This window comes from Rhinolophus hipposideros, assembly GCF_964194185.1.
Source record: "Rhinolophus hipposideros genome assembly, chromosome: 15".
NCBI classification, from domain to species: domain Eukaryota; kingdom Metazoa; phylum Chordata; class Mammalia; order Chiroptera; family Rhinolophidae; genus Rhinolophus; species Rhinolophus hipposideros.
The window spans coordinates 22,670,276-22,682,997 of NC_138061.1; the positions used below are offsets into that span (position 1 = coordinate 22,670,276).

The following is a 12,722-nucleotide window of genomic DNA, read 5'->3' on the forward strand; positions in this document are numbered from 1 at the left end:
GAGTTGCGGTTGAGCCCTCTCCCCTTCATCCTCCCTCATGTCTTAAGGAGAGCTAGGTGCTAGGGAAAGAGGGGAGGGTCCAAGCTTCTAGGGCTTCAGTCCCCCTCAGCCGCTAACACGAGGATGGGGAAGCCAGGACGTTCCTGAAGCGGAGGGACGCACGCGTGCGTGGGTATTTGTATTGATGTCTGGAGGACTACTTGGCGGGCGTTGGCCAAAGCTGGTGCTGCGGCGCCACCTTGTGGTCCCATGCAGGATAACTGGAATATCTGGTCTGCAATGCCTACTTGCAGGTGTCACTTCTACAACTTAGAAAGCCTATGTGATCTTAGATAAGTTACTCCGCCTTTCTTCACGTGTTTCTCACTGTTCCAATGAGGGGTTTGGGCCTCTAACAGCAATAAAATTCTGGTCTGTAACAGACATTTATTAAGTGCCTACCAGGCCTAGGATTCTTATTGAGTGCCTGTGTGTGTGCCTCTCATCTTTCCACACACCCTCTTAAGCTCTTCAACTATTGATCCTCCCACTGCCAGCAGCTGTCTACCATCACAGCCGACTCTTTATTCCCCCAAATCCCCGAAATCCAAAAATCTTGTTGAGATATTTAATTAAAAAATAGAGCAAGAAGAAAGGTTTTTGTATAGAAATATAAATAACAGCTCTGGGGATCCTCCTCAGTCCCACTCCATCTCAGGACCTGCTCAGCCTTCATATTAAAAACAAACATCAAAGTACTAGATCATACCCGCTTCCCAGGGGTGATGCTTCTTGTCTGTTATAACTTCCTGTCACCTTGGGGCACACATCCTGTGGGGAAACCATGCAGGGAAGGCATCCTAATCATTCTCCCAAACCTAAGCCCAACCGCTCAGTGCCCTGGGGAGGAGAGAGACTGAGGATCCTTCTTCTTCTCCAACCCTTTACTCCCTCTTGGTATTGGCTTTGACCTTGGGCATTATGTAGGTTTTGTGGAAGAAGTGGGCAAAGAGGATGAAATAGGTCGCATACAAGATGAAGGACCAGAAGAAGTGTTCCACTGTTGTGTGGCATCCCTGTTCCTGTCTCCAGATGTAAGTCAGGATGACGACAATGGCTCCCATAAACATCTGCAGGATCTGCAGGGTGGTGATGAGCCTGGGAAACCACCTGGGGGGCTTCACCTTGGCAGCCCTCAGAGTGTAGTAGGTGTACATGATGGCATGCACACCGAAATTCATGGTCATGAACCAGCCGCCTGCAGCCACCTTGTTCTTGTATGCAAAGCTTGTGAACACTAGCACTGTGCTGTGGTGGTACCAGTGCACAAAGATGAGTGGCCGCTTACGTAGGATGATGAAGGCCGTGTCTCCTGGGAGATGGGGAGTCATAGCTGGCATACCACCCAGTGTTGGGACCACCCTCCGCACTGAATGTGGGGGCACAGGGGAAGTTCTCAGGGTGGGGAAAGGGGTCTTTATGACAGAGAATCTGAAGAGGGGCTTGGGTATGAGGTGTTATTAGGACCCAGGGGTGGGGGAGGGACTCTCCATGTGATAGGTGAGGGATGCAGTTGACTGGGTGTCAGAGAGACAAAGCCTTGCCACTCACCAAGTTCAATGATCTTGCTGAGAAGAAAGACGCAGGACCAGAATTGCGTTACGGAATCCTCGATGAAGATGGAGAAGCACACAGTGTTCTTTAGTCTACCGTTAAGTACCAGGATCCCCATATAGCCCCATGTCCTCACTGCCCCCAGGATACTGAAATGGGACAGAGGAAAAGAGTGTAAGTTCATCTCCAGACACTAATCCACCCTTCCCCCTCAGCCTGGTCTGGTTGATCCAACCAATAATCTAGAAGAGATGAGGGCTGAAGAGATGATGGGACTGAAAGTTGAATTAGGGAATAGAATTCTTGGGATGGGTAGGACCCTATGAGAAAATGGGTAGCAGGATGGGAGAGATTGAAGGAGTTTGGGAGAGAAAATATGGGAAGGAGAGGATGGGGAAGTTATTGAAGGGTCTTGGGAGGGGACCTGGAGAAATTTGTTGGAAGTACACAGACTCCGTGAGCACAAGAGAACTTGTGAGAGAGAACAGAAACTGCCAGTTTGGAGCCTCAGAAAGAAGGAAAACAGGGTAATATGGGAGGAAGGTGAAAGCTGGCGAGGGGAGCTAGAGGTGAGCGAATGAAATAGAGAACGAGTGCAGACAACTTGGGGAGTTGATGCAGTTGAGGTTTCTGGAAAGATTTTAGGAATAGAGTGAGGGTCTATAGGATAGGCGAGGAGAGTCTTACCTGAAGATTGCAAGGCAGAAGGACCAAAGGATGAGAGGCCCCTGCAGGTTGAAGCCCTTCCGAGCCTTCATGTAGTTATGCCCCACAAAGATGAGTAGCAGGTAGATCAGAGCTATGGGGAATGAGGTTGCCCTGGTAGGCAGAAGGCAGAGGGGATGGATTCATGGGTGAGTGCTGGTTAGAGGAATGCCCCCTCATCTCTCCATGTGAGTGCTCTAGGTTGAAATCCCAGCTCTGCCACCTACTAGCTGTGTGACATAGGAAAAACCTACTTAGTTCTCTGAGCCTCAGCTTCCTAATTTGTAATGGGGGAATAACAGTCCTCCCTGGACAGTGTTAATATATATAAAGTACCCAGCACATGGCAGGGGCTATGTCCAAGGTTCCTGTGACTATTGATCTCTCAGTAAGGCTATAAGTAGGTGACAGGTGCTGGCCCATGCCTAGAACCAAGGTTGTGGTGTAAGAAGAATGTGGCAAAAGCTTCCACTTAGTTGGGTCATAGCAAATTGGCTGGAGCACAAAGCCCACAAACACCACTGAGAAGACTCAGGGCAAAGCCAGAGAGCCTGGGGAAATCTTGGAAGAGCTCCCTGACTTTACCTCCTTCTCCACAGCAGGGACAATAGAATACTTGGGGAACAACGTGATAATTGTGAAGGCCAGACTGTCCCTGGGCACCAGCGCTTTGCACGTGCATACACGGACACAAAGGACGGAGAACAGTCATCTATAGGCTGGTGGGAAAAGGATTTCAAATCAACCCCATTCCTCAGAGACCAGTTCTCACTACATATACTCTTTCCCCTTGGTTTCTGTCTCCTCCCACATTCCTCACCCCATCTTCTCTTCCTCTCTCTCTCTCTCTCTCTCTCTCTCTCTCTCTCTCTCTCTCTCTCTCTCTCTCTCTCTCTCTCTCTCTTTTCTCCTCCCACCCTCTCCCCTTCCTTCCTCTCTTCTCTCCTTTGCTTTTTAAGAAAATCATTGCGGGCAGTGTCTTCCCCCACCCCCACCTCCCAAATTGCAGTCATTAGGACAGGGTCACGGCATGGCCCTTCCCCTTCCCCAGGTCTCACCAGTATTCCCTCAAAAAGAGGATTATGTCCTGTAAGCCCTGTAACCGCTCGAAGTTGTAGGGCTGGAGCAGCGGCTCTGTTTCCTCTGAGCTATTCATGACTGTGCCCATTTCGTTCTGCAGAGGTCGAGGTCTGGAGCTTGGGGAGCTGCGTGAGAGGCTGGGGGACCGAGGATGGAGCGCACCTTGGAGCAGGACGGAATGGATCCAGGAACCAAGGAACTCCGCGGCAAGCCGAGGAGCGTCCAATTCAGGCACAGGCGCTGCAGTCCAGCCCCATTCCGCCGCCGCGGCCACTGCGGTATATAACGCGGAATTGCAAAGCTGCGGGCCCAGGTGGCGCGCGGCCCCCTCCCTGCACCCAGCCGTTATCCAATCTCGACCAAGACACACCCCTATCCCACCCCTAGGCCGCAGAAGGCTCTCTGATTGGTTATCTTTGCCACCCCCAAATGCCCGTCCTAGGCCCTCGCCACGCCCTTTTCCATCTTTTTCTCCCCCAACACCCCCACTCGTGCTAGCTTGGCTTAGCCCCCATGGCCTTGCCAGGTCCCCGGAAGTCCTAGTCTTCTCCCGGCACGGCCAACCTCAGCCTTTGCCTCAGTTTGTTTTAATCCTGGCCTACTTGGCAGTGAGGAGAGAGTGGAAGTATCCTCAGCCTCTGGTGCCTCGACCCAGAGCTAGTGGTGTCAGTTTCCTGAGACCCCGGCAAACGCAGGACTGGGTTGAGGATGAGTAAGGCTGGGGAAGCAGCGGCAGAGAGCCCCTCCCATAGTCCCATCTGCCTCTTTCAAGTCTGTGGGGTGGGTGGGAGGACGGTAATTTTTAATGAATTTTATTGTTGAAGTTGTTGGTGTTTGGGCAGGTGGTTGTTGAGGCTGTTGTGGTTTCTTTAAAATTTCCTGAATTCCTGAACTGCCCCAGCCTGACACCCAGTAACCCTGGGGACGAAATGGGTTCACCCTCTGGGCTTCTGGGTTTATTGTCTTCAGGTATCCTGGAGGCTTCCTAAGGTTTATAGAAGGTGTCCTGATCTCTTCCCTAGTCTGTGCTTTTCTAATCAAATCTACTTTTTCCTTGCCTGTGTACTCAGCCCCAAAGAAATAAATATTTTAAAACTTTTAAGGCCTTACTTGTCTGTCCCTTATTTCTCTCCTAGGTTTTATGAAAGTGAGGGAGAAATACATGGCTTGACAGCAGTTAGAGATAAAATAGAGATTTGCAAAACAAGTGCTAAGAGAAATATAAAATATTTAAAATCAAGATGTGGTTATAAATGACTATGTGCAGTAAAGCCCACAGGCAGGCTCTGGAGCCAGAGGGGCCAGGTAGGAATCCCAGCTCCACTTCCTTGAAACTCAGTGGCTATCCAGAGAAGGGTTGAGTGAGAAGTCCTGTCCATGTGATCTAAATGACTCTCAAGTGCATTCCTTTGTCTCTGTACCTCATCACTTCTCACCTGGTTACTACAGCCACCACCTTAGTCATGTTAACTGGTTGTACCACCTCCTTCTCTAATACAGTGCTTCTTTCTCTTTATTGCATTAGAACCAGAAAAGAATTCCCAAACCTGGCTGATCATAAGATTCCTGATCCCCAGTCTCAGAGATTCTGACCCAGTAGTTGGTCTCAGACCATACTTTGAAAACTACCATTTTCTGTCCTCTCATCCAGAAGAGGGTTCTAAAACTTAAATTGGATCATGCTGCTTTCCTGCTTAAAACTCTTCAGTGGTTCTTGATTGCTTCATACATACCCTGACACTCAGAAGGTGTTCAGCACATGTTTGATGGATGAATGAATAAGTGAAAGAATGAATATTACAAGAAAAATACCATCTAGGTATTACAAATAACATCTAGGTGTTACAAGACCTGGACTCAAATCCCAGCTCCACCATTAACTAGTCATGTGATTTTAGGCAAGTTGCCTAACCTCTCTGAGACTCAAATTCTTCATTAGTAAAACATAGTCATACTTGCCTGCCTACCTCACAAGGTTGGGGTCAGTATACAAGTCAGATAAAGTCAATGAAAGGATACTGTGGACTAGACATGGAAATGTCAGGGTGATTCATTTTGGGAGATTTACAAATGCATATAGAATATGTATACACAGTCCTGGGTTTCTCTCAAATGAAGATATTTTACATTGTCTTTCCCTGTGAAGTTTAATGCTGAGGCTTGGGGGTGGGTGTGTGGAAGAGGAGAAGAAATCTCCAGAAGTTATTTCCTAGGGGAAATGTTCCCTGACCCTTGGACTTGGTCTGGTACCCACTCCTGTTATATATAAATCGTTCTCATAACATGGTATTTCTTTCCTTCATTATTTTTATGATTTCTTGATTAATACCTGTTTCCCCCAATAGTCCTTGAGCTCCATAAATGCAGGGAATATGTCTATTTTGCTCAACACCATTCTCCTAACACTGGGCACATGGTAGGTACTCAGGTAATATTTGTTGCATGAGTGATTGAATGGATGAAATCCTCAGCCTATAAATCTGGGTGACGCTTTTTGTTTCTCCAAGATAAACACGCCAAGCTTGTTGGGTCGTTTTATCTCTTGGCCTCAGCTTTCTCATCTGTAAAATGGGGATAATATCCACCTCAGAAGCATGTTTATGAGGATCAAAGGAGATCATATATGTTAAAGAGCATTATACAATGTGAAGTGTTAAACAAATATCAGTAATTATCACCCAAAATAGTAATTCTGTACAAATTTCAACTTCTTTTTAATAAAACTCGATTAAATTAACTAAAAAGGAAAGCCATGAGCTGGTGATTGGTTGCACAATAATGTGAATGTACTTAACACTACTGAATAGTACATTTAAAAATGGTTAAGATGGTAAATTTCATGTTATGTATATTTTACCACAATTTAAACCTTTTTAAAAAGGAAAGCCATGAAAAAGGAATATAGTTTTAAGTGGGACATATACAGAGTTAATGTGCATACTACATAAAAATCTTATCCTCAGTCCTATCTCTGACCCTTGGTAAGTGGCTGAGGACACAGAGGCTCATCTTATAGACTCCAGTGTCCCCAAATCTACCTCTTATTAGCTGCCAGAAAGGTCTTTCTGAAACACACATTAGCTCATGTCATTCCTCTTTAAGAACAAAAAAAATCTTCAGGACTAAGGTGAGATTCCTGAAGTGGGCCTTGACCCTTCCTTTCCAGCCAATGTCCCATCATCCCTCAATTCAGCCCTAGCATTCCACATTTTAGCGATAGTAGAACAGTCACAACTCCATAACACAAGTACCATATTTTCAGGTTTTTCAACCCCCTTTACCTCTCTCTATATTATACTCTCTCCCCAGACATCTTTTTCTCACCTGTACAAATTACCCATTGTTGACCCTAGCTCTAAAGTAACTTGTCCTGCAAAAACCTAATTCGTTTTAGACAGGGTCAGCCCCTCCCTTCTTTGTCCTCTATCCATAGGATTTTGCCAAAACTACCTGCCAGTATTGTGATTCTACCAATTGAGTACAATTAGTCATATATTTTTCTATAACATCCTGGCTCCCCCACCCTATTCCAAATGGTCATTTTTATTAGGTCATTCATCCTTGAGGGAAGCACACATCATCTGCACACAGTGGCATTCAAATATGTCAGTTGCTTTGAATTGAATAGGCACCTAAGAGGAAACACAAACAAACTGTGTGTGTGTGTGTGTGTGTGTGTGTGTGTATATATATATATATATATATATTTAAAGATTCAGCTCCTTAGTAATTAGGGAAATGAAAATTAAAGACTGTATATATAGTACAGTCCCAATTAGCAGCTATTAAACCACATAAAAATTAAATACCCAATGCTGGTCAAAGCTTTAGGAAACAGATACATTCACACCTGGCCAGTGGCCAGGTAAACTGACATAATCCTTCAAGAAGCACACTTAAGTAACACTTCGCAAGAACTACCCGGTATCCTTGACCCAGTCCCTCACCTAGGAATTTAAAACTCAAGTGAAATAGGCCAAAAGAAAAAGAAAATTTGTATGTGCTAAAATACTTAAGTCAGTGGGACTTAACATTTATAATAAACAGGAAACAACCCACTGATCAGTGACAAAATTATTAAATACTTACATTATAAAAAGCAGCTACCAGAACATGAAGGAACATGAAACCATGTTTGTAAAATAATGTGAAAGAAAAACAGTACTTAAAACTGTATGTATCCCATTACCTCGGTTATCTAAAGGTAATGATGTCCCTAAAGATTAAAGTTGAAAAGAAACACTAAAATGTGAAATCATTTGATGGGGTGGGTGAGATTATAGAAAATAATTAGAACTATTTTAAGTTTTCTTTCATGATATTTTTCAATTGATGTCATAACATTCTGGAATGTGATTCATCCAGGGATAATGGTTCCTCACTCTATGCTTTCTTTCCTGTCTATCTAATTCCCTTTCATGACTTTACCTGTTACTTCTTTTTGGATAACTCCACCTTCCCTATCTTCCATCTTGACCTCACTTTATTTTTGCTCACATTTCCAGCTACCCATTGGAATTATCCACCTGGCTGACTTGAGTCACTCAGGTGTTGAAACCCAGCTCACCTTCTTCCCAGACCTGTTGTTTGTGCTGACTTCCCTATTTCTATTAAAGTCACTACCAGTCTCCTTGGCTCTTAGGCAGCGCTGGCTACATAATTTGCAGGGCCCAGAGCAAAATAAAAATGTAAGGGTCCTTGTTCAAAACGTATTAAGAATTTCAAGATGGCAAGAGCAGAACATCAAACCAAGTGCAGGGTGCTTCTGTATGGCGGCACAGGTGGCACACCCGGGAAGCTGGCTCCACTCCTAAGGCTTACATCTGAGGGTCATCTTTGACTCCCCTCTCTCCTTTAATTTGGTTTGGACGGTGGGTTATAGATAGTGCATCCACTCACAAAGATGGGAAATAATGGAGAAGGGATATATTTGAATAGCAGGATGAAAAAAGAGGTGAGTTCAGTTTGGGCCCTATGAATACAAGGTGCCAGTGGGACATCCAGGTGAGATGATCCAATAACCAGTTGTCTAGAACTCAGGCTGTCAGTCTGGCTTCAACACTCGGGGTAGAGGATGCAGATGAAATTGGTCAGGGAGCGAGAAGGCCATACAGGGCTGTTCAAAGTTGGGTCCATGGACCATTTGCAGTGTAATCTCCAGCTCAGAAATAAACCTCCTGTGCCCACCCCAGACATCTTAATCTGAGTACATCTGGAGGTAGGGAGGGCTTGGGAATGAAAGCTTAAGAAGCTTCCCAGGTCATTCTTATGCTTATTAGAGTTTGAGACCTATTGAGGTAAGTGAGAAGATTAAAAAGCCTACAACCCCAGAGGAAATATCAATGTATAAGCAAGTGGCTTTCATACTTTTTTGACTGAAACACACAAGGAGAAATATATGTTATGTTGTAACTCTGTACATACAAGAGTTTAAAACAAACTTTTCAAACATACATTTCCTTACCATATCGTGTCTGATATTTTTATTCTATTGTATTTCAACATTTTAAAATGCTCATCATGACCCAATAGTAGGCTGCATCCTGTAAGTTGAAAAACACTGTTTAAGGAGTTATCAGAGGGAGAGGATGTTGCTAGGGAACAGAAAAAATAAATAAATCTAAACTCTCCATGGGGTTCTTCCGAGTCTAAACTACATTTCAAAGCTTTGAGAGGAAAATACTAGGCCTCAGTGTTGTTAGAAGTGGGCCTGGTGCTCACTGCTGGGCCATTTTATTCTGTGAGATATAAACGATCTCACAGACTATGAATGTCAAAGTCACTCAGAAGCCATGATAGAGTGAAACAAAACAAAGCTACTTCATAATTGTAGCTAAACACAAAGACAAGGTCACTGTGTAACCCACAAAATACTAAACGTCCCCCTCTCTCAGCTTATGAGTGGCAGTTGCTTCTTAACCAGTTACAGCTTTATTCTCACTCTAGTCTGTCCTCCCTATAGATAAGATTTATTGAGATACTAAATCATAGATAGAATTGTCCTGTTTTCTGTCAGCACTCAGTCTACAGTGAACCTCCATTTCCTTGCCCCACCTAATCACCCAACAAAGCCCAACTCTTATAACAGGCTTCTTTCTAACACCCTCTTCCTGAGACATCCCACAGTTCCCATGGTGTACTCCCTCCCTGCAATGAGTAATAAATTCAGCTTATTCAACTACAAGTGTGTTCCTAGTACTTTCAAAGGTTCCAGTCTTTGGCTAGAAGGCACCACCAAGGCTATACAAAAACTCCAAGACTTTTCCATGTCCCTGTCTCCTCTTCTCTAGCTTGTCTCAGGTATTCTAAAGTGACTCTGTTGTGTCTCTGCTCCAGCATCATTCTCTGCTCCTATCCTCTCTCACCTCAGAGCGTAGTCTGCATTTGGTATGTCATGTCTTTATTTTCATTCATCTCAAAGTATTTTCTAATTTCTCTTGTGATTTCTTCTTTAATCCATTGGTTATTAAGAGTGTTATTTAATTTCCAAATATTTGTGAATTTTCCAGTTTTCCTTCTGTTATTGATTTCTAGTTTCATTCTGTTGTGTTCAGAGAAGATATTTTGTATGATTTCAGTCTTTTAAAATGTATTGAGACTTGCTTTGTGGCCTAACATATGGCCTATCCTGGAAAAGGTTCCATATGCAATTGAGAATATGCGTTCTGCTATTGTTGGGTAGGGCATTTTGTATATGTCTGTTAAGTCTAGTTCATTATGCAAGTCCTCTTTTTCCTTAATGATCTTCTGTTTAGTTGTTTTATCCATTTTTACAAATGAGGTATTGAAATCTCCTACTATCATTGTAGAACTGTCTATTTCTCTCTTCAATTCTGTCCATTTTTGCTTCATATATTTTGTGGAGTGTATGTTTACAATTGTTCTATCCTTTGATGGATTAACCCTTATCTCTATATGTCCTTTCTCTCTAATAAGATTTTTGGACTTAAAGTCTATTTTGTCTGATATTAGTATATATCAAATATTGGTTACAAAGTATAGTAACCAGCTCTCTTTCGGTTACTATTTACATGTAATACTTTTTTCCACCCTTTTACTTTCAACCAATTTGTGTCTTTGGATCTAAAGTGAGTCACTTGTAAATGGCATATAGTTGGAGCATTTAAAAAATCATTTTTCCAATATTTGCCTTTTAATTGAAGAGTTTAATCCACTTACATTTAAAGTAATTATTGATAAGGAAGAACTGATTTCTGCCATTTTGCCATTTGTTTTCTACATATTTCATATATTTTTTATACCTTAATCCCTCCATTACAGCCCTTTTGTGTTTAACTTTTTTCTACGTGTCCTATTCTGATACTCTTCTAATTTCTCTTTTTTTTTTTTTTTTTAACTTATTTCCTTAGTATTTACCCTGGGGAATACAAATAACACCTTAGGATAATGATAGTCCTCTAGTTTGAATTGACCCAACTTACCTTCAATAGTACAAAAAAACTCTGCTCCTATGCAGCTGCCCTACCCTCACTTATGTTGCTACTGTCACAGATTACATCTGTATGCATTGTGTGCCCATTAACATAGATTTATAATTACTGTCTTACATATTTGTCTTTTAAGTCACCTAGGAGAAAAAGAGGAGTTACAAACCAATAATACTAGATTTTATATTTACCTATATAGGTGTAATTACTGGTGCTCTTTATTTCTTTGGATAGATTCCAGTTACTGTTTAGTATCCTTTCATTTCAGTCTGAAGGACTTCCTTTAAAAGGAATTTCTTGGAGGGCAGGTCTACTAGCAATGAACTCCTTTAGCTTTTGTTTACCTGGGGATGCCTTAATTTCTCTTATTTTTTTCATTAATAATTTTTATTTTTCTGTTATAAAAGTCCTACGTATTTGTGCTTTAAAATGTTAATAATTGTTCTGTGTATTAGTCAATATATTTTCCCATTTTTTTATTGTGGTAAAATACACATAACCTAAAATTCAACATCTTAACCACTTTTGAGTATACAGTTCAATGGTATTAAGCATATTCATATTGTTATGCAACCATCTCCAGCACTCTTTTCATTTCACAAAACCGACATTCTATGCCCATTAAACAGTAACTACTCATTCCCTCCCCTACCTGCAGCTCCTGACAGCCACCATTCTACTTTCTGTCTCTATAATTTTGACTACTCTAGGGACCTCAAATAAGTGTAGTCATACAATATTTGTCCTTTTGTGACTGACTGGCTTATTTCACTTAGCACAATGTCCTCAGCGTTCACTCATGTTGCAGCTTTTGTCTTTCTTTAAAGCTGAATAATATTATACACACACAACATGTTTTGCTTATCCATTCATCTGATCATACACACTGGGTTGCTTCCATGTGTTAACTATTATGAATAATGCTACTATGAATATAGATGTACAAACATCTCTTTGAGACTCTGCTTTCAATTCTTTTCAGTGGAATTCACCTTAATTTTTGAAGGACAGTCTTGCCAGATATAGAATTCTTTTCTGACAGTTTTTTTTTTCTTTTGACACTTTAAATACGTCATCCCACTGACTTCTGGCCTCCACGGTTTCTTATGAGAAATTAGCTGTAAATCTTATTGTCTGGAGAAAAGAAAAAGGAAAGAAAACAGAAAGAAAAATACTTTCCAAATCTTTGCAGATTAGCTCTGTGTTGGTGCCAACATGTAGGAAGTTTACAATTATTCCACATTAGCCTTCATTTGTTCCTTGCGCAGAGCCTGAAGGTCAGCCAGCGGTGAAAACTTAGGGTCTTCTCTGGTCGTTTCTAGCATGTGTCCAACACTGGGCATGCACAGGGTCTTCTACATTCCCTGATACACACAGAAGCTTTTCAAAGCCCTTATTCACCCATTTGTTTCCTTCCCTAACCTCTTCCTACCCAGACCTTTTAGTCTATCTGCTGCTTGCCCCACCTGTTACCCCTTCCTCAGCCAATTGTGTGTAGTATATTTCTCTTTAAATGCTTTCAACAAACAAAACATCACCCAGGAAGCCACTCCAGCACTGAGGAAGTTCTGGAATATAGGCATTCCCCTGAGCCAATTCCACAGGGAGCAACCAGACAGGTAGAAACATGCAATAATCCTTTGAGAATAGGTCCATATTGTCCCTTCTGTTACCACCAAGGCCACCAGGAACATGGGCCACTATTCCCACAGCAGACACTAAAATTTACAATTCTTTCCATGTCTAGAAAGTCTTCTGAAATTAACCAGAAGAAAGGACACATGATATTTTTCCCATTACAAATACACACACACACACACACACACACACAATTGAAGTGAGTGGTAAAAAAAGAATAAAAGGTAAACTAAGAAAATTAACTCTGCCTCCCACTCC

At 42.4% G+C, this 12,722-nt stretch overlaps 2 protein-coding genes across 2 annotated transcripts in view; both read right to left on the reverse strand.

Moving 5' to 3' along the window:
• Positions 1 to 250: 250 nt before the first annotated feature.
• Positions 251 to 4,440, reverse strand: ELOVL3 (ELOVL fatty acid elongase 3). Its single transcript, XM_081074726.1, has 5 exons — positions 3,981 to 4,440; positions 3,357 to 3,651; positions 2,281 to 2,412; positions 1,591 to 1,742; positions 251 to 1,351 (listed from the first exon to the last, which is right to left on the reverse strand). Coding segments are annotated over exons 1-5 (1,008 nt in total). The 5' UTR covers positions 3,982 to 4,440; the 3' UTR covers positions 251 to 923.
• A 6,786-nt stretch (positions 4,441 to 11,226) lies between these two features.
• Positions 11,227 to 12,722, reverse strand: part of NOLC1 (nucleolar and coiled-body phosphoprotein 1) — a 42,039-nt gene continuing 40,543 nt past the window's right edge. The window contains exon 14 of the mRNA XM_081074270.1: positions 11,227 to 11,960. The gene's annotated coding sequence lies outside the window, so the exon portion shown is untranslated. The remainder of the gene's footprint in view (positions 11,961 to 12,722) is intronic.

What these genes read in the sequence shown, in the direction of transcription:
- ELOVL3 (XM_081074726.1), bottom strand. An exon ending in CTCTTTTTGAGGGAATACTG is followed by an intron (nt 2,413 to 3,356) that starts GTGAGACCTGGG and finishes TCTGCCTACCAG; the next exon opens with GGCAACCTCATTCCCCATAG. An exon ending in CAGCAAGATCATTGAACTTG is followed by an intron (nt 1,352 to 1,590) that starts GTGAGTGGCAAG and finishes CCCATCTCCCAG; the next exon opens with GAGACACGGCCTTCATCATC.